The 20,087-nt window shown below is 41.5% G+C and overlaps 2 protein-coding genes across 4 annotated transcripts in view; both read left to right on the top strand.

Annotated features, from left to right (window-relative positions):
• ANKS1B (ankyrin repeat and sterile alpha motif domain containing 1B) overlaps positions 1-20,087 on the top strand; it is a gene marked incomplete at both ends in the record, with an annotated part of 1,047,539 nt that overhangs the window by 77,846 nt on the left and 949,606 nt on the right. The gene's annotated exons all lie outside the window — the stretch shown is intronic.
• LOC308435238 (large ribosomal subunit protein eL29-like) lies at positions 16,261-16,728 on the top strand (the record flags this gene model as incomplete). The annotated part of the gene is made up of 1 exon (XM_080935920.1): positions 16,261-16,728. The coding sequence occupies one exon, from the start codon at positions 16,261-16,263 to the stop codon at positions 16,726-16,728; it is 468 nt and encodes a 155-aa protein (XP_080792046.1).

Here is a 20,087-nt window from a genome sequence, read left to right as displayed (position 1 = left end):
GAAAATGATCGACCGTTAACTTGTATATTTTAATTATCATTAAAGGTCTACACCAAGGTAGTAGCTTTTGTAAGATTAGGATATTATAGCTCTATCCCTGATAAATTAGGGTATGAACAATTTTGAGTTTAAGATTTAATTGAAGATCTTTAGCATCAAACTAAACCTTCGAACCATAAATACAGTTCACATAGAGACTGGGTGGGAACTCCACTCTCCTGAACTTGTAGTGTCATGTGGTTTTGTATGACTCAGTTTATCCAAACAGCTGAAGTTAGCAAAGACAAAGAGGCTAGAAACATATCTTCTAGTCACCTGAATAGACCTTAGGTATAAACCCTACTTATTAAATATCCTTTGTATTTACTTCCTTTATTTATATATGTTGGTTCTTATCTGAGAATTTTTAGAAGCCTGGTGTTGAACAGTTAGTAGATAAATGAAAATCTAAATTAGCTTTTGTTAATCTGAGCAGACATTTATAACCTTGGTGGTTTATAAACTTTATTCATTAAGCACATGTTGTTTGTTATTTAAAACCAGCATACCACGTCCATCCTAATCTAAAATATCCTAGAGACCTGCTGCTACCTCTTTATATAATGATAAGCAGAGGGTTCAGAGGGTTCAGTAGAACCAAGAAACTTTATGATTGTTGCATTAGTTGGCTCATACCATTTGGTCATCTTAACAGAGTTGGTGGTATAGGTAGACTGCATGTACTCTCTTTTATCCTTAGTAAAGATGGCTATCAGCCACTTCCATCCTGATGAAGTCATCAGCCAAGATGGAGGCAAACCACATGGTTGCTATTAAGAGCTTTTTTTTTTTTTTGCTAAACAAATATTGAACCAGAGGTATACATATATACTATGGCAGATTGAGATTACCTATGTATAGATTTCTAAACTCTAAGTCTTTCGTTAGAAGTTTCAGGATAAATATTTTATTACAAATTTTCTAGATATTAAAACCATATTGAGTGAACTTAAAAAGAAAACCCAAGATAAAGAGTTTACACAATAGTCTTAAAAGATTTCCTTCCACAGAGTGCAGTGGAGTCATAGAGATAGAAAAAATTTAAGAATAGAAACATGGAAAAACCCATTGGGATAAGAGATTTTTGAAGTACAGGCCAGAAAAAGTTTATAGGAGATTTTTGGAATTGTTTGTGCTCTGACAGAAAGTTTTGCCATATGAAAGAGTTAAATAATCTAGTGTGTCAGTTTTTGGCTCTTGAGCTGTGCTGAGAGCAAGCCATTTGCAGTGAGGCAGTGCAGCTTTAATGAAATATCCAAGTCTGAGGAGGAAAAGAGAAAGGGGTCCCAAAACAAACTCCACTGGAGTGAGGGTTGCCGTAAGCTCCCACAAGGGAGATGAGAGACAGAGGCCAATGGTGTTGTCACGAAGGATGAGGGTCACAAGCAGGAACTCTGACAGAGGTAGGACTCCAATATTGCACATGTCCATGAGGGCACAAAGAAGGGAGAACGTGATCTCTGAGGCTGAGGGGAGGAAAGTGTTGTTGTATAGGTGCAGAAGGACATTGAGAAGCTACTGGACTTCCAGGAGGAAACTGAGAGGGGATAGGATCACAACATAAAGCCCTGGAAAGGCATGGCCAGTAGATACAGTGGGCAAAGAGAGACCAGGTAAAAGGACAAAGCAGCTGAAGAGGTAGACTCTAGAAGTTGAAGTCAAATGTGGTGGGTAGCAGAAGCCAGAATAGATGATCCACACATACCATAGGAGAGCCAAAACAGCGCTTGGTTTGGTTAGGAGATGCCGAGTCCCTTCAAAGGGAACTCATATATCCCCCTCCTGGGTTTTGAGCACCAAAGCAACCAAATGAGGACATGACCATTCCTATGAGGAGAAAGTTTTTATTGTAGGTATGAGCAAGAGTTCAGCCAGAGGCATCTGGAAGAGTCCAGAGAAGGGAGAGGAAGAAGTGGACTGAACTGGGCCATGAGAGGAGAGAGATGGATAGAGTGAGAAAAGAGAGAGCTGACAGAACCAAGAAAGTAAAGAGGACAGAAGAGAACCAAGAAGGCAGAGAGCACCATGAGAGCACACGGGAGAGATGGCAAGGTTATAGGAATGAGAAGCTAGGGGAAGGGAAGCCAATAGGCTGGAGAAGTTTATGATAGGTGCTGGGCAGGGAAGAGCTGAGAGAAGCCAGGATGCCAGCATGAACTCTGTAACAGGTACTTGCTGAGGGAGCCTAGCAGCCAACATGTGCTTTGGTATGCTAGCAGGCACCAGTTAGTCATTGCTCCTGGGTCCTTTTGGACCTGACAGTGGTCAATTCTTTAACCTAGTTCTTGTTTTAGGGCATAGTGCCTCCACTCTCACAGTTCTAAATCTGAGCCTTACGCCTGTCTGTCATTCCAACAGGAAGACATGTCCTAAAAACACTTTGTAGGTTCCATGCCAATATGCAAGTCCTCATAGATGAAGAGATTCAAGTCGTTAGTTAAGTAGTATCGGGCCCAATGGCGGTGGATTGCTGTGCCACTTAAGGGAAGAGTATGTTACAATTAACTCATCATGTGTGTAGTTGGCTTCACATGTGTGGAGGAAGAAAGTCACTGCATTGAAAAGTCGCTGTTAATCATTATTTTTCCACATTTAACATTTTCAAGCACTGTGTCAGCTTTGCTGAGAGAGTCCATGATTTGCTTTTGTTCCATCATTACAACTTCCTGCCTGCCACTATGGCTACTCAACTCACAAGTTAATCATATGAGCATTGAGGTGACTAGACATACAGTTGCTTGAAGTTCATTAGATGGGTTACCTTCCCTGTCTGCCTGATTTGCTGTAGAAGCTCTGTTCAGCAGACACTTTGTGTCCATTCTTACAGGATCTTTCTTACCACACTTTCAGACATTGTATCCTATCCTGTGGGGATACTGTAACTGATATGTAACCTTCCATCTAACAGCTTTTCTCAATTTAGAGAATTTCTGCCTAGTGGCAGACTTTTATTTGTCCCCCTGTCCTTTAGAGCAGTGCTGTTCAAACAGAGTGGGTTGTTTTCGTTTTGCCATGAGTTATCCTTCTGTACTATATAAAGGTCTACCCTTAATTATGACTAGAATATCAGATTGCTGTAAAATTTTCAAATGCCTAATCTCCCTTCCAATCCTTACCTTGCTTTGAAACGATAAAAAGCAGTGTATGAGTCACCATTAGTCTGTGGACTGTGATTTTAATATTATTGCAGTGGTTCACCTCAGCATGGACCAACAGTGTAACGGTAGTTTTATCTTGAACCAGTATATCACGTTGATCTAGCTTTGGGATAACAATTTCTATTGTTGTTCAGGAGCCATTCTGTGATGGTGGTTATGTGTACATGCTTATTCTTCCTGCTTAAACTGTTCCTTCTGGTTTATCATCTGGGACAGCAGAGGAGGTATTGATGTTAGGGACTTTGCTTGCCCTCTTTCGGGTTTGAGAATCAATGTTCTGGTTTGAGATGGTGCTAGCATGTATTCCTTGTGCTCTTAGGGTCCAGAGGCATTAACAGATGGTTGGAATTGGGATCTATTGGGCCAATTCTAAGCTGGATTTAGGCCATTTGTTTTCTGTCCTCCAGAGGTTTCTACTCTAGATGGTAGACCAGAACACCATTTGGGGTGTTCTGATATTAGTGACATTTAGATTCTATATACATTAGTCCCAGAAGGGAGGGGCTGGGCTTTTCTTTTTAGACAACTGTTGAATTACTGTGGTAAAATGTCAACTGGTTCCTTGAATTTTTTTTTTCTTTTTGTGAAAAGTTTGTATTCTTTTGTTCAGAAGGATTCAACTAGATTTCTTCCTTTCAGTTAATTGTCCAGTTCTAGGACTTCTTGGTGACATAAGCAAAGGGCTTTATTGCTTGTTGGAGTTTGAGTCATAGTCCCTCAATATTTGCATGTTGAGTTATCTGTCAATTTCCTGAACTTAGAAATGTGACACTTGCAGATGTAAGTAATAATTTCCCCATTAAGGACAGAAATTTGGACACACACAGGGAGAATAAGTGAAAATAAAAGTAGGACCAGAACGATATGTCTCCAAGCCACTGAACTCCATGCTGGCAGGAAACAAACACAAGATTCCTTTTGTCCCCATTAATTAGCATATTTATCCACTTTACATTTTGATCCCTTTAATTAATTAATTTATTCACTCTATATAGTCCCCCTCACCTTCCGGTCCCCCCTCACAAAGCCCTTTCCTTCATCACCTGTCCCCTTCACCTCTGAGAAGGGGGAGGTCCTGTGTACCAGCCCACCCTGACACATAAGTCACCACAGGACTAGGTGCATCCTCTCCCACTGAGGCCAGACAAGGCAGCCCAGTTAGGGGAACAGGAACCACAGGGAGGCAGGCAACAGATTCAGGGACATCCCTCGCTCTAATTGTTGGGCCACCTCCAGGAAGACTGAGTTGTACTTCTGCTACGTATGTGCAGGAGACCTAGGTCCAGCCATGTACGAAGTAGAAACTTAAGGGTTCTTTGGAAGGTCATTTGGATGATGTTTTGCTGGGGCAAACACATGAAGGAGTATTTTAGCTGAAGCAGGCACGAGTGAAAGGGTATTGTGCTAAAGCAAGCATGTGAACGGACACATGATAAAGGATTCTTCAATAAGCACACACATGTATTGGCCCACCTTACATTGCTTAGTTGAGTGGGTGCTGTGCTGCAGTTTCTTGCTGATTGACAGAGTGATGTCAGCTGAGGCAGACCTGCGGAGGACACATGATGTTTGGAGGGTATAAATAGGACTTGCTGGACAGTGTCAGAGAGAGGCACAGCTGAGAACATTGCCTGGCTTCCCTCTGGGTCCCTTCTACTCACTCTTGCCAAGACTGAGGCCTGGCTGTCTCAGCTAGTTCATGCCAGCACTGCTGACGTGTGTTTGCTTGAACTCTACCAAACTGGACTGCTTGTGTGTCCACGAAGTGGGTGGAGCTGCCGCAGCTGACCTGTGAGCTGAACTGCTGATTCCCAGACAACACAGATGGAGGTTGCTCCAAAGAACCTTTCTAGACAGGTCCATTTCCCCCACTGTCTGGTGCGTGATGGGCTGGAAGGGAGGTTAAAGCATTTAAGAACCATCATTGAAAATGAGTATTAAAAAATTTAAAGCTACACATGTATACTCTTTGGTCAGTGGTTCAGGATTCTGGACACCCCGAAGGGTCCAGGTTAGTTGACTGTTGTCCTTCAAGACCACAAGGTTCTTACTGTCAGAAGAAAAAGGCTCTTATAATTCTTTGAAGTCAGGTTAATTGCATCTAGAACTATCAGACAATACATTTTGTTGTTAACTTGCTGAGTTTGTGGGTTTTGTATGGTGTTGCTGTAGCCTTAGTAGCTTTCTTGGATCTGTAAACAATATGACTAATGATTTATTAAGCAGTGTCTCAGATTCCTACAGATCAAGGCTCTCTGGTTGCTGCTCTGATATACTGCAAACATACCTTCTAGTGTTAAGTGGCATCTTTTATGGCTGCTGTGTTGGAACTCGGTCTGTTCCCCTGACACCTCATCATTGGACTTGCTAGAAACTAAGATGTACCTGTGAGAAACTAAATTCGGGCACACAAACTAACACACTCTCCTACAGCTGACATTTATTCCTTATTCCTCAGTCAAACATCCTCAGAACATGTTTGCACACGTGCACTCAGTTCTTAATGGTATATGCAGGCTGGACATCATGCATGTATGCGTGTGTGTGTGTGTGTGTGTGTGTGTGTGTGTGTGTATGTGTGTGTGTGTATGTGTGTGTGTGTGTGTATAGCATTCCTTCCCATGGCAGGGGTAACATTTTACAGGTAGAGCTTTTATTAGTGAGTTCTGTCTCTAGTTACTGCTCTAAAGGCAACAAAGGAGGGAAGGACATTTTTGTCCCCTGGGGTGGGGTGGCTTTCATTGTCTTTTGCAAGGTCTTTAGGCAACTGGGAATAACTTTTCTTTATGAAATTAGAAGGAACAGATTTTACCAGCCTGGAGAGCACTGTAGAATCTGAGCACTCAGAGTCCTCACGCAGACCCACCCATCCATGCAGCATGTGCCCCTTTTACTCTATCAGAGTTCTGATGACTGAGACCCTGGGAATTTACTCTTCTTTGTAGCTTAGTTTTAAATAAAATCTCAGGCTTGATTTCAGTACAGTCTATTTTTTTTTAGGTGCAGGAGACTAAGGATTGCTTTACCGATGCACACTTTTTTCTCATTTGTAAAGCATGTACTCAGTTCAGTGATGCTCACACCAGCCTGCCATTCTCATGTGTAACATCTGGAATGGGTGGGTCTGTGAGATGGCTCAGTGGATAGAGACATTTGATGGTCAGCTCTACAGGGAGAACTCTCATGATGGAAGCTGAAGAACAGTTCCTGCAAGTTGTCCCCTGATCTACACTAGTGTGCCTTGGTATGCTTATACCAATATACCTGTGTGTAGAGCCATGCAGACTGCTCAGTAAATAAATAATACATGTAAAAAACCATGGACTACTTACAACTACTACAAAATCAGTACGGTTATAGTTATGATGTATCTGTCTTCAAAGTACTAGCTAATGTATAAGCTTATATGTATTTTAGTCTCCTGTGACATATATGTTCTGCCACATGTATGACTTTCAGCTAGTGTGTATATACCGTGTTGAATTATGACCTCTGGTTATCATTAGAATTTGGATCTTTGATGACCAGAAAGTGATTTTTCTGCTGAGTTCTATTTACTAGTGCTACTGTTCTCACCCGCCCCCCGCCTGCCCCCCAAAACAGGACTTCTCTGTGTAGCTCTGGCTGTGTTGGAACTTGCTCTGTAGAGACCAGGCTGGCTTCAAACTCACATCAGCCTGACTCTGCCTCCTTAGTGTTAGGATTAAAGGCATATGCTACCACCAATTGCAACTAGTACCACTTTTTATTGTCCCTCCCTTCCTCTCTCCTTTTCCTTCAACTTGCTTCCTTGATCTCTTACCCTTCCTCTCTCTTTCCTCCTTCCCCCCACTGTGTGTATGTGTGTGTCTTACAAGCAGGGGTGTATGTGTGCATTCACTTGCAGGTATGCATGTAGAGGCCAGAGGCCAAATTCAGAGTTATTCTTTAGAAGCTATCCATCTTGCTTGTTTTAGACAAGGTCTTTCAATGGGAGCTCGAGCTCATGAATTAGGTTAGGCTGGTTGGCCCATGAGCCTTGGGGATCAAGACACTTCTACCTCATCAGTGTTGGGGTTACAAGTACATGCCAACCACACTTAGCTCTTCCGTATGGGATTTAGGGATCAAATGAGGTTCTTGGGTTTGTATTGATCCCACTTTACTTACTGAGCTACCTTCTCTAGCTCCTAGTAGTAATGGTCTTCACCTCCAAAAGCAAACCTTAAGATAAAGACTTAGGTAGATGTATTTCCAAGAATAGTCTTAGGAAGAGTAGGGAGTAAAAGGATACAGGGCCATGGGTTCTGCAGGCCAGAAGTGGCCTGTCTCAGTCTGATTATCCACAGTGGTGGAAGTTAAGTGAGCAGTGGCAGCTCACAAAATTAAAGGAACATTTTATGTTTGTAATATGGCCTCCTGTGTGTCCTAGTGGTAACTGTTATGAAAGTACAGATGTAAAAGAAGGACATAGTCACGTTGACACAGCAAGGACTCAAGTTTAGCTCAGACTTGTATGGGTAATTGATCACAATATAGATATTTTTGTGTTGAATATTTTTCAAGTGTGGAAAAGTAACTTTCAGGGTACTTTTATTTATAACTCATCCTAGTACACTTGAAATGTGATTTGATTGTTGGAAATTTTCAGAGATTTTTAAGTGGATTTAGTCTCTTAAGCGCTGATTTAAATTGAAGTTTGATAATGGGTTAATTACGGGTTTTCATTTAGTCTTGGAGACAGAACTCCATCCAGAATTGCGGTCTAGCAGTGCACCTACGATGAAGCTAACTTATTACTCTGTATATTAGTATTCCTGTTAACATGATAGAAAAAAATTACATTTTCTATTATTTTCTTCTTCAAAGGAAACAACATCTTTTATGAATTTTCTAGGACTCAGAAAACATTCACACTATTCTGCAAATAGTAGTTATAACCTTCCTGAGAGTAATTACTGGTTGTGGTAGTGAAATAATATTAACTTAGCAAACAAACATTTGCTTTTCTTGTTACAAGTTATTTTGTTTTTCTATGATTTTTTCATCATTTGATTATAGTAAAATCATCTTTTTACAGTTTTGTGTTCAGTAATTTGTTTATAGTTATTTATTTATGTAAAAGTTTAAGTATTCATTTAAGTATAATATCCGAGAGGGTGAAGATGGCTCAGTGGTTAAGAGCACCTACTGCTCTTCCAGAGGTCCTGAGTTCAATTCCCAGCAACTACAGGGTGGCTCATAACCATCTGTAATGGAAGCTGATGCCCTCTTCTGGTGTGTCTAAGACAGTGATAGTGTACTCACATGCGTAAAAGAAATAAATCTTTAAATATAATTATTTAGAGAAAATAATCTCATTAGTCCTAGAAGTCTTGTCAGATGACCTTGGTTTGAATTGCTTGGTTTGAGGAACATGAACTTTTTCACTTGCTTTTTGGGAACAGTCATATACCTGGGAGCCATGATTAGTAGGTATAATGATGACCTCATAGATTAGATCATCAGGTATGTCACAGCCATTTAGGTTGGTGTCAGAATTGCCTGATTTCGTAGTTTTCAGTGTGTGACACCTTTGCTAGGTAACACAAGGCTGTGTTTAATTTGCTGTCTTAGTTAGGGTTACTATTGCTGTAATGAAGCATCATGACCAAAAGCAGAATGGGTAGCTCGCTTACAGTTCTATACATCAGTTCATCATCGAAAGAGGAGAGGACAGGAACTCACACAGGGCAAGAACTTGGAGGTAGGAGCTGATGCAGAGGCCACGAAGGAGTTCTGCTTACTAGCTTGCTTCACATTGCTTGCTCAGCCTGCTTTCTTTTAGAGTTTAGGACCACCTTGTCCATCAATGACCCCTTCCACATTAATCACTGTGGTAGTTTGAATGTGAATGCCTCCCATAGAATCTAGTGTTTGAATGCTTGGCTCATAGGAGATTGGGTTGTGTGACCTTGTTGGAGTAGGTGTGGCTTTGTAGAAGGACATTTGTCACTGTGTGGGCAGGCTTTGAGATCTCCTATGCCCAGGCTACACCCAGAGTGCTCACAGCCTTCTTCCTGCTGCCTGTAGATCAAAATGTAGAACTCTCAGCTCCTTCTCCAGCACCATGTCTGCCTGCACAATGCCATGCTTTCTGATATAATAATGGACCAAACAAATGAAACTAGAAGCTAGGCCCAGTTAAATATTTTACTTTATAATAGTTGCTGTGCTCATGGTGTCTCTTCACAGCAGTAAAACTAAAACAATAACTAATTAAGAAAATTAATCATTAGTTAAACCCTCTACAGGCTTGCCTATTGCACAATCTCATGGAGGCATTTTTTTTTTTTTTAAATTGGGGTTCCCTTGTCTCAGGTGACTCTAGACTGTATCAAGTTGACATAACTAGCCAGCACAGTTACTAAAACCAAACTGGAGTACAATCACATGATTTTCAGCTTCTACCTCTTCAAACCATGTTATGAAGAAGTTTACTGCAGTGTATATATAAGCAAGAGTATAAGATGCAACAGCAATGCGAAAATTCACTGTCTTACCACAATGTGTGCATGGGAAAAGGTGGATAGGACCTTTGTTTATCATTCTTCCAAGAGCCTGAACATGGCTTGCCTGCCAGGAATGGCAATAGTACATTATAATCAGCCACAGACAGAAACTCACAAGGCTGGGTTCAAAATGAGGCAATTCTCTGGCAGTACCACCAAGACCGTATATACATTGCAACAACTTCCAAGCTTCTGGGAGGTCAGAGGCAAAGATTAGACTGGAATTGTCATCATTGGCTGGAGGTAGAAAATTCCTCAAACCCAGTGTTATGTATGCACAGTCCAACAGTTACAGTCATGACTTTGTTAGCCCTCCAAGACTTCCCATTCAATGGATCTAAGTTCCCATGGACTAGAAATCTCGTAGTTGGAGTTATTGTGATTGGAATACCCCATGGAGAACCCTCCACCATTTGCCATCTACCTCTGCTGGATATATGTGGGTGATGTGTGATAGACACACAGCAGTTTGGACTTCCAGGATAGTTCCATCCTACAAACCTTTGTATCCACACAGGAATGATCTCCAGCATTATGACTGCAAGGCCCTGGAGTTCAGCATCCTCTCTCTGACTGCATTTGATCTTGTGACTGCTACCATGGTCTCCCTTTTTTTCCCCAGGCACTTCTATATAAGTGAGGTTTCCTCTGAGATAGTCAGGTGTCTTAGTTAAGATTTTTATTGCTGTGAACAGACACCGTGACCAAGACAACTCTTATAAGGGACGATGTTGAACTGGGACTGGCCTACAGTTTCAGACATTCAGTACATTATCATGGCAGGAACATTGCAGTGTCCAGGCAGATATGGTGTTGGAGAAGAAGCTGAGAGTTCTACATCTTGATCTGACTGCATCCAGGGGAGACTGTCTTTCAGTCAGCTAGGATGAAGGTCTCAAAGCCTACCCTCACCATGACACACTTCCTCCAACAAGGCCATAACTCCTAATAGTAACGCTTTCTGGGCCAAGCATATTTAGATCACCACAGCAGGCAGCAGCAGTCTTCCTAGGCTGCCTCCTCTAGCTCCTGTGCCAGTTCTGGCCACCGGTTTTGATCCCAGTGTGTCCTAGCCTACTGGAAAGGGGCTTCTTTTCTGATGAGGAGCTCTGGGTGACTGAGGTCTTCTGTGTCTTCCCTATTACGGTTCATTGAGGAGATGTAGGGAGCAGTTATTGCACCTTGGTGGGGAGTACCGAGAGTGTCTTCTGTAGGTGGCAGAGGGGAATGGCAGGCACAGGGGCATTTCTGTCATCCCATTGCCCCGCCCACTGGCTGTATCCAGGCAACTGGTTTTTGAGAATGAAGATAGTACTGTCCAAGGACATGTTTTCTTGTTGTCCTTCCTTAGGCAGAGGGAAGGTGGCAGGATCTGTCCAGGAGGGGAAAAATGTCACTTCTGTATTCCTGGGCTTTGCTTCTTTCTTGCAACTATGTTTTTGGTATGCCAAGCAGTGCAGTAGACAGTAAAATATCACTCTCTTACTGAATTACCTAAGCAAGAGACCATTTGCCATGGAGGCCATGATTACCAAGTATAGTCACCTGAGAACTGTCTTGTCCACAGTGAGTTATTGTACCGTTGACATTTAGTCTTAGCCATGGGTGCCCTATTATGTCTTACACGATTGGTTTCTATCTTTGATTGACATTTAACAAATGGCTGATTTTCTACCAAGACTCCTTTGAAAGATGATGTTATAACTTGAAAGGGGTGTCATAACTGCCTTGCAGATTGACCCCTATTTCAGGAGCTATCGGTAGTTGATGTATGCTGGGGAGAGGGAGAGCTAATTTTCTTTAAGGCTTCTGTTAGGTCTAACATGTTCTAGTGGTTGTCCATATAGTTAGGAATAGATAGTAGTATCAGTCAGATGTGAATGCTTAAAAAAAGGAGGATATGAATTTGGTTGGGTATGGACTAGGTGGTCTACCTGGGAAGAGATGGAGGTGAAATGTGTAAAATGAAATGAATGAAATCCCCAAAAGATAAACTATATTTTTAAAAATCAAAGAAAAATAAAAACAAGAATTGGAACAAGACAATAAAAATTAGGACAGAACAAAACAAAACAAAACTTTATAAACACAACCATTTTGCAGAGCCAGGCCATTAACAGTTGCTGGGAGACAGAATACATTTTCTCCAGGGATAAGATCCCTGATAGATTATGCAGTCCAATGTGATAAGCCCTTAATGCATGTGTATAAAGCAATAATTCATGGGCTAAGTATGTTGTGTAGATATCTAAATGTGTGTGCATCAATGCTAATTATAGAAGAGGTCTTGTACTTAGGAGAGATCAGGGAAACATAGAGGAGTGGAGATGAGAAGGTAAGAACGGAATGATAACAAATTTAAATGCCCCTCCAGAAAACTAAACCATCCCAACAACCAACTAACCAACCAGCAACCAACCAACCAACCAGCAACCAACCAACCAACCAGCAACCAACCAACCAACCAGCAACCAACCAACCAACCAGCAACCAACCAACCAACCAGCAACCAACCAACAACCAACCAACAATCAACAACCAACCAGCAACCAACAACCAACCAACAACCAACCAACCAACCAACCAACCAACCAACCAACCAACCAACCAACCAACAACCAAAAGCAATAAGAAAACTTAGGAAACCAAACAACCAGGAACTGGAGAAATGGCTCAGTCAGGGACTGGTTTGACATCAAGCATGAGGACCTCAGTCAGTTCAGAATCCTGTAAAATCTGTAGTCATTTTTTTTTCTAAAGGAATATCTTAAGATGAAACAAAAAGGAGAAGAATATTTGAAGGCACTGTCAGCATTTTAGTGTTTTAAATCCTTTTGGGAGATAATGTGGTTAGTGAAGGAAAAACAAAGCAAGAGCTGTAGGAATTGTAAAAAGTTTCATGGAATAAAGACATTTAAGTCAGCACTTCAGCTGGATTGTACAATACTTGGAGAATATTACTGGCAAGCTTCTAGCACAATAATGAATTAATCTTGTAAACTGGTACAACCACTCTGGAAATCAGTCTGGCGGTTACTCAGAAAATTGAACATAGTACTACCTGAGGACCCAGTTATAACACTCCTGGGCATATACCCAAAAGAAGCTCCAACATCTAACAAGGACACATGTTCCACCATATTCATAGCAACATTATTTATAACAGCCAGAAGCTGGAAAGAACCCATATGTCCTTCAGTAGATGAATGGATACAGAAATTGTGGTATATTTACACAGTGGAGTACTATTTAGCGATTAGAAACAATGAGTTCATGAAATTCTTAGGCAAATGGATAGAACTTGAAGCTATCATCCTGAATGAGGTAACCCAGTCACAAAAGAACACTCATGGTATGTACTCACTTATAAGTGGATACTAACCCAAAAAGCTTGAATACCCAAGAAACAATTCACATAACTTATGAAGCTCAAAGAGAAGGAATGACAGATGGTAGATGCCTCAGTCCTTCTTAGAAGGGACAACAAAATGCTCATGGGAGAAAATAAAGTGACAAATAGAGAGCGGTGATTGGAGAAAAGATTAACCAAAGACTAGCTCACCTGGGGATCCACCCCATATGCAGCCATTAAACCCAAGCACTATTGCTGATGCCAAGTAGTACTTACTGGCAGGAACCTGACATGGATGCCTCTTCAGCGGCTCTGCTAGAGCCATACTGATACAGAGGAGGATGCTTGCAGATCATCATCAGACTAAACATGAGGACCCCAGTGAAGGAGCTAGAGGAAGGACTGAAGGAACTGAAAGGGTCTGCAACCCCATGGGAAGAACAAAATTATCAACTAACTAAACCCACCACAGCTCCCAGGGATTAAAACACCAACCAATGAGTTCTCACGGAGAGACCCATGGGCCCAGGTGCATATGTAGCAGAGGATAGCATTCTCAGGTATCAGTGGGAGGAGAGGGCTTTGGTTCAGTGAAGGCTCGTTTTCCCAGTGTAGGGGAGTTCCAAGGTGCTGAGGTGGGAGAGGGTGGTTGGTAGAGGGAGCACCTTCATGGAGGGAGTGGAAGAGGGAGGGGAGGGGATGGAATTAAGAGAAGGGGGTTACATCTGAAATGTAAATGCAGAGAATATCCAATAAAAAAGTGAAAAAATAATGAATTAATCATTTAGGATTACTACATGGATCACAGAACTGTAGTGGATGGCATGTATATACCATGCTCAACTAATGCTTAATTGATTTTTCTGATACCTGGGTGTATATGATGAACCTCTGAATGTAGTAAGCCTACTTTTTTTTTCTTGCAGTATAGTCACTATGTAGCCCAGGCTGGACTGACTTACAGCCATCTTTCTGGTTTAGCCTCCCAAGGCTATACATTTCAGGTTTGTACAGCTGTGCTCCCTGGTTGTGTTTAATTCTTTACTTTTGTGAACACCTTTCCGTATAGGCCTATGTGATATTTAATGAATTAAGCAAAGATTAGTTAGAAATGGTAGATTATATAGAGATGCATAAAATAGAATTAACAGTGTTAGAACATGCAGACATATCTAATTAGTATCGGTAATACAAACTGTTACTGTTAAGAAACATCAGTTAGGAAACCATTAAGTAAGCCAAAAGATGACCCAATGCCAGTGGTAAAATGAAAGATAATATTAATGAGTCACAGGCCACCGTCTAATGTCTAAAGAGAGAGACTGTCAGTTGGGAACTGATGACCAAGCATTACCAACGAACTGCCGACAGTAACCTATCAGAAGTTGTCCTTGTACGGCTTCCACCATGACTTCCTAAGAGCCTTTCTTCCTCTTCACCAAGACCTCAGTCTTTTGAAGTCTTGGATTGTCTCTGTCTACAAATAACTGATGGCTGAATCAAACTGTGTATAGTTTTAATATGCCTTCTTTACCTTACAGTTTCTGTGGTGTAACACATAGATACATCTTGTTATAATTTATGTGTTTGAACTGGTTTTCTCAGTTTGTGATTAAATGTAGGCACTGCTAGTGTTTTAGATGTGATAATGGTTTTTGTGTCTATACTTTTAGGAAACGGGAGGGTCTGGTTCAGTAACGAGCTCTGAGATATTTGAAGAAGTATATGATGCCAGACTTCCTTCAGACCGAAAGAATTGATAGATAAAAGACATTTGCCTCTCAGTTGCTGATGTTTTTAAGGTAAATGATGAGTATATGGATATTTTTCGCACCATTCTCCTTTTGAATATATTGACTTTCTTAAGTAAATGAATGTTTACATTTTCCATTTGTGCTTAAGATTTTCATAGTCTGGCCACAATAACACTAACAAAGGCACAAACAAAATGAAATAAAAAAGAAGACAGACACATTTATGTATTTCTTGGACTAGGTGAGGTTTTAAGCTTATGGGTCTGTTGTTCTAATATTTGCAGATGAGAGGATTAGAGTTTAGCTAACCGGGTCAGTTTATATCTTGTCTCAGACTACAGAGTGGATTTTAGGTTTTGGTTTTGTGGCATTCCTCACTGTATCAGATGCCTGCCTACAAAACCAATGTCAAGATTCTAGCTCTGTACGAAATCACTTCCTGTATGGGGTGGTGGCAAGGAGCTGACGCACATGGGAGGTCGGGGATACAGAACTTAAGCCACAGCTCTGCTACTTAAGCCGAGAGACAGAATTGTGGGAAATAACCATTTTTTTGTTATAGGTTTAAATAAATAAATATATCAAAACAAAATCTGCTTTATGAAGATTCAGGACGATTAGGTGAAATTGTGTATTTTTAGCACAAGAGGCAGCCAAGTCACTTACCAGAGAAGACTGTCATCATGTCCACGCAGCTGGTTTATCCACCGGGGATTGAGAATGAGAAGCAGTGAGGTCAGGGGCGAACGAATGTAGAACAGGGGAGGACTGGAAATGGAGGGTTAAAAGTACCATGTAATAGTAGGAAGCATGGGGTTAGCGAGATGGCCCAGGGATAAAAGTTCCTGCCGTCCCGAAGAAACAATCTCTGTGCATGTTGGTGGATGTATGGTCAACACAGTTGTGTACACACTCAGAGGAACACCAGTCAGTCTTTTTATTTTATTTTTATTTTTAATATGCTTTTTAGTTCAATGGCCAGGCACTTCCAAGTGTCCTGTGGCTGATGTGGCCTCACCTTCACTCCCAGCTCAACACCTCTAAATCTCTCCTCAGCTTAGTTGCCCAGTTACGGTCTCTTTGCTCAGCACCCTAAGTCTCCGCTCAGCTTAGTTGTGTTTCTAATCATCTGCCTGCTACTCCAGGCCCAGTCAGGAAAGTGACCAATGACCACTCCAGCCAAGATCCCACATGCCTGGTGGCTCTCTCTCCCTCCGAAGCATGGCGAATTCCCCATTCAGTCTTACGAAACGAGCCACTGCTGTTCATGACAACATGAATGTTCCTGGAGGCCAGTATGCTGTGCGCAACATTCCAGACCGGAAAGACAAATCGTGGTATCATGGGCAGAATCTTCTACAAAAGATAAAACCAAATACATAGGTCCAGTCCCAGGCGCTGCGGGAGCCGCGGGTTACCGTGCAGACATGGCCAAGTCCAAGAACCACACCACACACAACCAGTCCCGCAAATGGCACAGGAATGGCATCAAGAAACCCCGGTCACAAAGATACGAATCTCTTAAGGGGGTTGATCCCAAGTTCCTGAAGAACATGCTCTTTGCCAAGAAGCACAAGAAAGGCCTGAAGAAGATGCAGGTCAACAATGCAAAGGCAGTGGGTGCACGCACAGAGGCCATCAAGGCCCTTGTGAAGCCTGAGGTCATCAAGCCCAAGACGCCAAAGGGCCCCGGCCGCAAACTCAGCCGTCTGGCTTTCATTGCTCACCCCAAGCTTGGGAAGAGGATTCGAAGCTACATGGCCAAGGGTCGTAGGCTCTGCCAACCAAAGCCCAAGGTTCAAACCAAGGCAGAGGCCAAAGCTCCAGCTAAGGCCCAGGCTTCGGCTCCAGCTCAGGCTCCCAAAGGTGCCCAGGCCCCTGTGAAGGCTCTGTAGGAAAGGTTTCTGTCAATGTGAAGACAGACAGGCTGCTGTGACACCCAGCTACACACTATTTGCAGATGACCAGTGTCCTATGCTGCTTTTACAAATAAAGTTGAAACAAACAAACAAACAAACAAACAAACAAACAAAAAAACCCAAATACATAGAAGTGGTACTGTGGTGGTTGATAGCAGTAAAGGGGTTGAGGTGAGGATGTGGATGGGACCCAAAAAGTAGTCCTAGGTATACGGGGTGAATGTAGGGCTATGCTGAGAATTGTTTCTGTCTCTCGTCACTCAAAGATAACAAAGCAAAATGATAGATATTAATTTCCTTGACTATTGTGGCTTTTTCATTATAAGCGATGAAAACATCATGTTCATGTTAAGCATATACAAGATAAAGGGGTATTTCAGTAAGGACTGGGTGACGGCATGTCAGGGAGCCCGTTCCCACAGTGAATGGCCTCTTAACAATGCAGGGAGTTAGCAAACAGTCGCTTTTTAATTAGTTTGGTAGTGGTTGCTATGGTTCCCACTCCCAACTTAATTGAATAAGTAAAAAAAAAAAAGTTGTCAAGAATTTAATTCAGATGGAATCACATAGGTTTCTTTTAAACTTTCAAAAATATTTTTGAGAATTTCCTACAGTATATACAGATCATGTTCTTTCTTCTCATCCAGATCCAGAGCCCTTTAAAAGTGAGTTATACGGATAACGCTTACAGGTGGATAATTCACATTTAATCTCTCAGAGTTGTAATTTGACTTCTATTTGCTGTATTCCCACCTGGGAGACAACATGATCAATACTAGCAGACCCTTGTCGATCTCAGCGTCATAGTGACTTTGAACACACCACTACACTGGCTCTTGGTTACTTTCAGGTCTCAGCATCTATGATGTGTTTTCGTTCTGCTTTCTGGCTTCTTGTTTTGATTAAGCTTTAAGGCAAACATTATTAACTGAACACAGTTTATCAGGTAAGCTTTTATTTTAAAGAATTTTAACATAAAAGAATTGTTTCTATCTAACACCTCATTAAAACTCAAGGATGACTTAAAAGAAATCAAAAGACTAGCAGAATGAAATATAAATAATGAAGAACAGCATTGAGTTTTTTAAATTTTAGTTTGTGTCTCAGTGTTTTACTTGCAGGCATTTATGTATCATGTGTATACAAGTCCCCCGAGAGACCAGAGGAGGGCATCAAATCCCCTGGAACTAGAGTTATAGATGGTTATGAGCTGCTGGGAACAGAACCCTGGGTTTCTGAAAGAGCAGCAAGTGCTCTTATCCACTGAGCCATCTCCCCAGTCCTTAGCACAGCTGCCCATTTTAAATGCTCCCAAATTTCATTCAACTTCTGGGAAATAGAATAGAGCCTCTATCTATTGATGGTTATGCACCAATTTTTACTCACAGCGAATTTGTCACACAATTCCACGAAGCAGCCAGAACAACAAATGGTCCCATGCTGTGTTTCTTATTATCTGTTGGGCATTTTTAACGATGGGATTGTTCTCAGGGGTCTTCCTGCACCTTAGATATTTCTTAATTCATGCCTTCAAGAGTCACAGTCAGTGAAGTGCTGAGCTGCTGAGAACTGTTGTTAGCCCTCCTGCTAAAGCATCCTCACGTGGGGGATACAGAGCCAGAGACACAAGCTTGGATTAAGGTAGCAGCTGGGGGCTAATCTCAGAACAGAGGTTGGCCTATGGGAAATTAAGCACAGATCTGATGATGCTTAAAACCTATCAGTGAGCTTCTCTGATAGGTACAACTATTCATTACTCAACATCACATACAGGCCCAGTGCTGGAGGGATTTGCTTGGTGGTTGGAAGTTTGCTAGAGGACTCAAGTTTGGTTCCCAACCCTCATGTCACGTGGCTCTCAATCACCTGTGACTCCAGATCCAGGCACTCGGATACCCTCTTCTCGACATCCATACATATGTTGACATCACATACACATAAATAAAAAGAGGAAAGAAACAATTTTTGAAAGGCCCACTGTGATTTTCACTCTTACTGGCCTTTTGTTGCAGACATTATGAATGTTTGCTGCTAGACTGGCCTCTCAGTTTCTTGCCTTTATGTGTGTTCTAATGACACATCCTTGCCCAGGTACTTCCTTATTATTACTTTATGAAACAGAGTCTCTCTGTGATTAGTTCTGGATGTCCTGGAACCAGCTCTCTATTCCAGGCTGGCCTCAAACTCACAGAGATGCATTTGCCTCTGCCTCCTGAGTGCTGGAATTAAAGGTGTGCACTCCTTATTAATTTTTTTTAAAGTCAGTGGACAAAGCAATGAGTTTCACTATAGCATTTCCGTATATGCTATATTTTATTTTTTTCTTTCAAAAGTTTATTTAGTGTCAAGCAAGAAGAGACCTTGCCTAACACTAAAGAACACTTTAGGACTGTTACAAAAGAATGCCACATGGTCTGCCCTTGTAATCGATTCCCTTTTTATGAAAGTTGGCAAGAAAGAGAGAGAGAGAGAGAGAGAGAGAGAGAGAGAGAGAGAGAGAGAGAGAGAGAGAGAGAGGAAAAGAAACCTAACATATGGCTGAAAGATAAAATAACTAAATTCTATGGAAATTTTTAAAATGAAAGGTGAGGCTTATGTTAAAGGATGGATTAACATATTTAGTAAACCCATCTTTTAAAACACTAGTTAATCCAAGTTATTTTTTTTCCTTTTCATAACCTAGTTTTCACATATAGACTGCAAATAACATTTTACATGTCCTTTACAAAGTGGCTTTAAGTTCCATCCATTCAGATTTTAAGCATATTGATTTATTTGAAGAGGGATTGGTGATAGGAAAGAAATTACTTGAACAGTATGCGGGATGGTGGAGACTGGCCATTTCACAACATCCATCCATGTTATATTTATAAGATGAATTCCTTTCTCCGGTTTGACTTATTTTGTTTAATCTCTATTGAGTGATCTCTAGTTCCATTCAGTTTGTTTTCTATAAATGTCATTTCATTTTTACTAGTGACTGAAGGAATCATATGTGTGCACCATGCTGACCCCTTCATTTATCTGTTTATGGACATCCATGCTAGTTCTCAGTAATCTCTCGGCTCTTGGGATTGGTATGGCACTGAACACCCAGTCGCTAGTATCTCTGTGATGTGTTAGCTTTTGGCAGGGACGGCATGGCTGGGTCATATTCTAACTCTGTTTTTAGTTGTCTTTGAGCTACTTCGATTTCCGTAAAAACTCTACCAACGTACATCCCCATCGGCAACATGGAAGCATTTTCTTTTTCTCATGGTGTTTATTTTCATGATGATAACTGTTCTGACAGAGATGAGGTGGGATGTAAAAGCAGTTTTTAAAAGTTGCCTTTT

This window comes from Micromys minutus (assembly GCF_963924665.1).
Source record: "Micromys minutus genome assembly, chromosome: 22".
In the NCBI taxonomy this organism is placed as follows: Eukaryota; Metazoa; Chordata; class Mammalia; order Rodentia; family Muridae; genus Micromys; species Micromys minutus.
The sequence above is the reverse complement of the archived record's forward strand: the minus strand, read 5'-3'. Positions and strand labels throughout refer to the sequence as shown.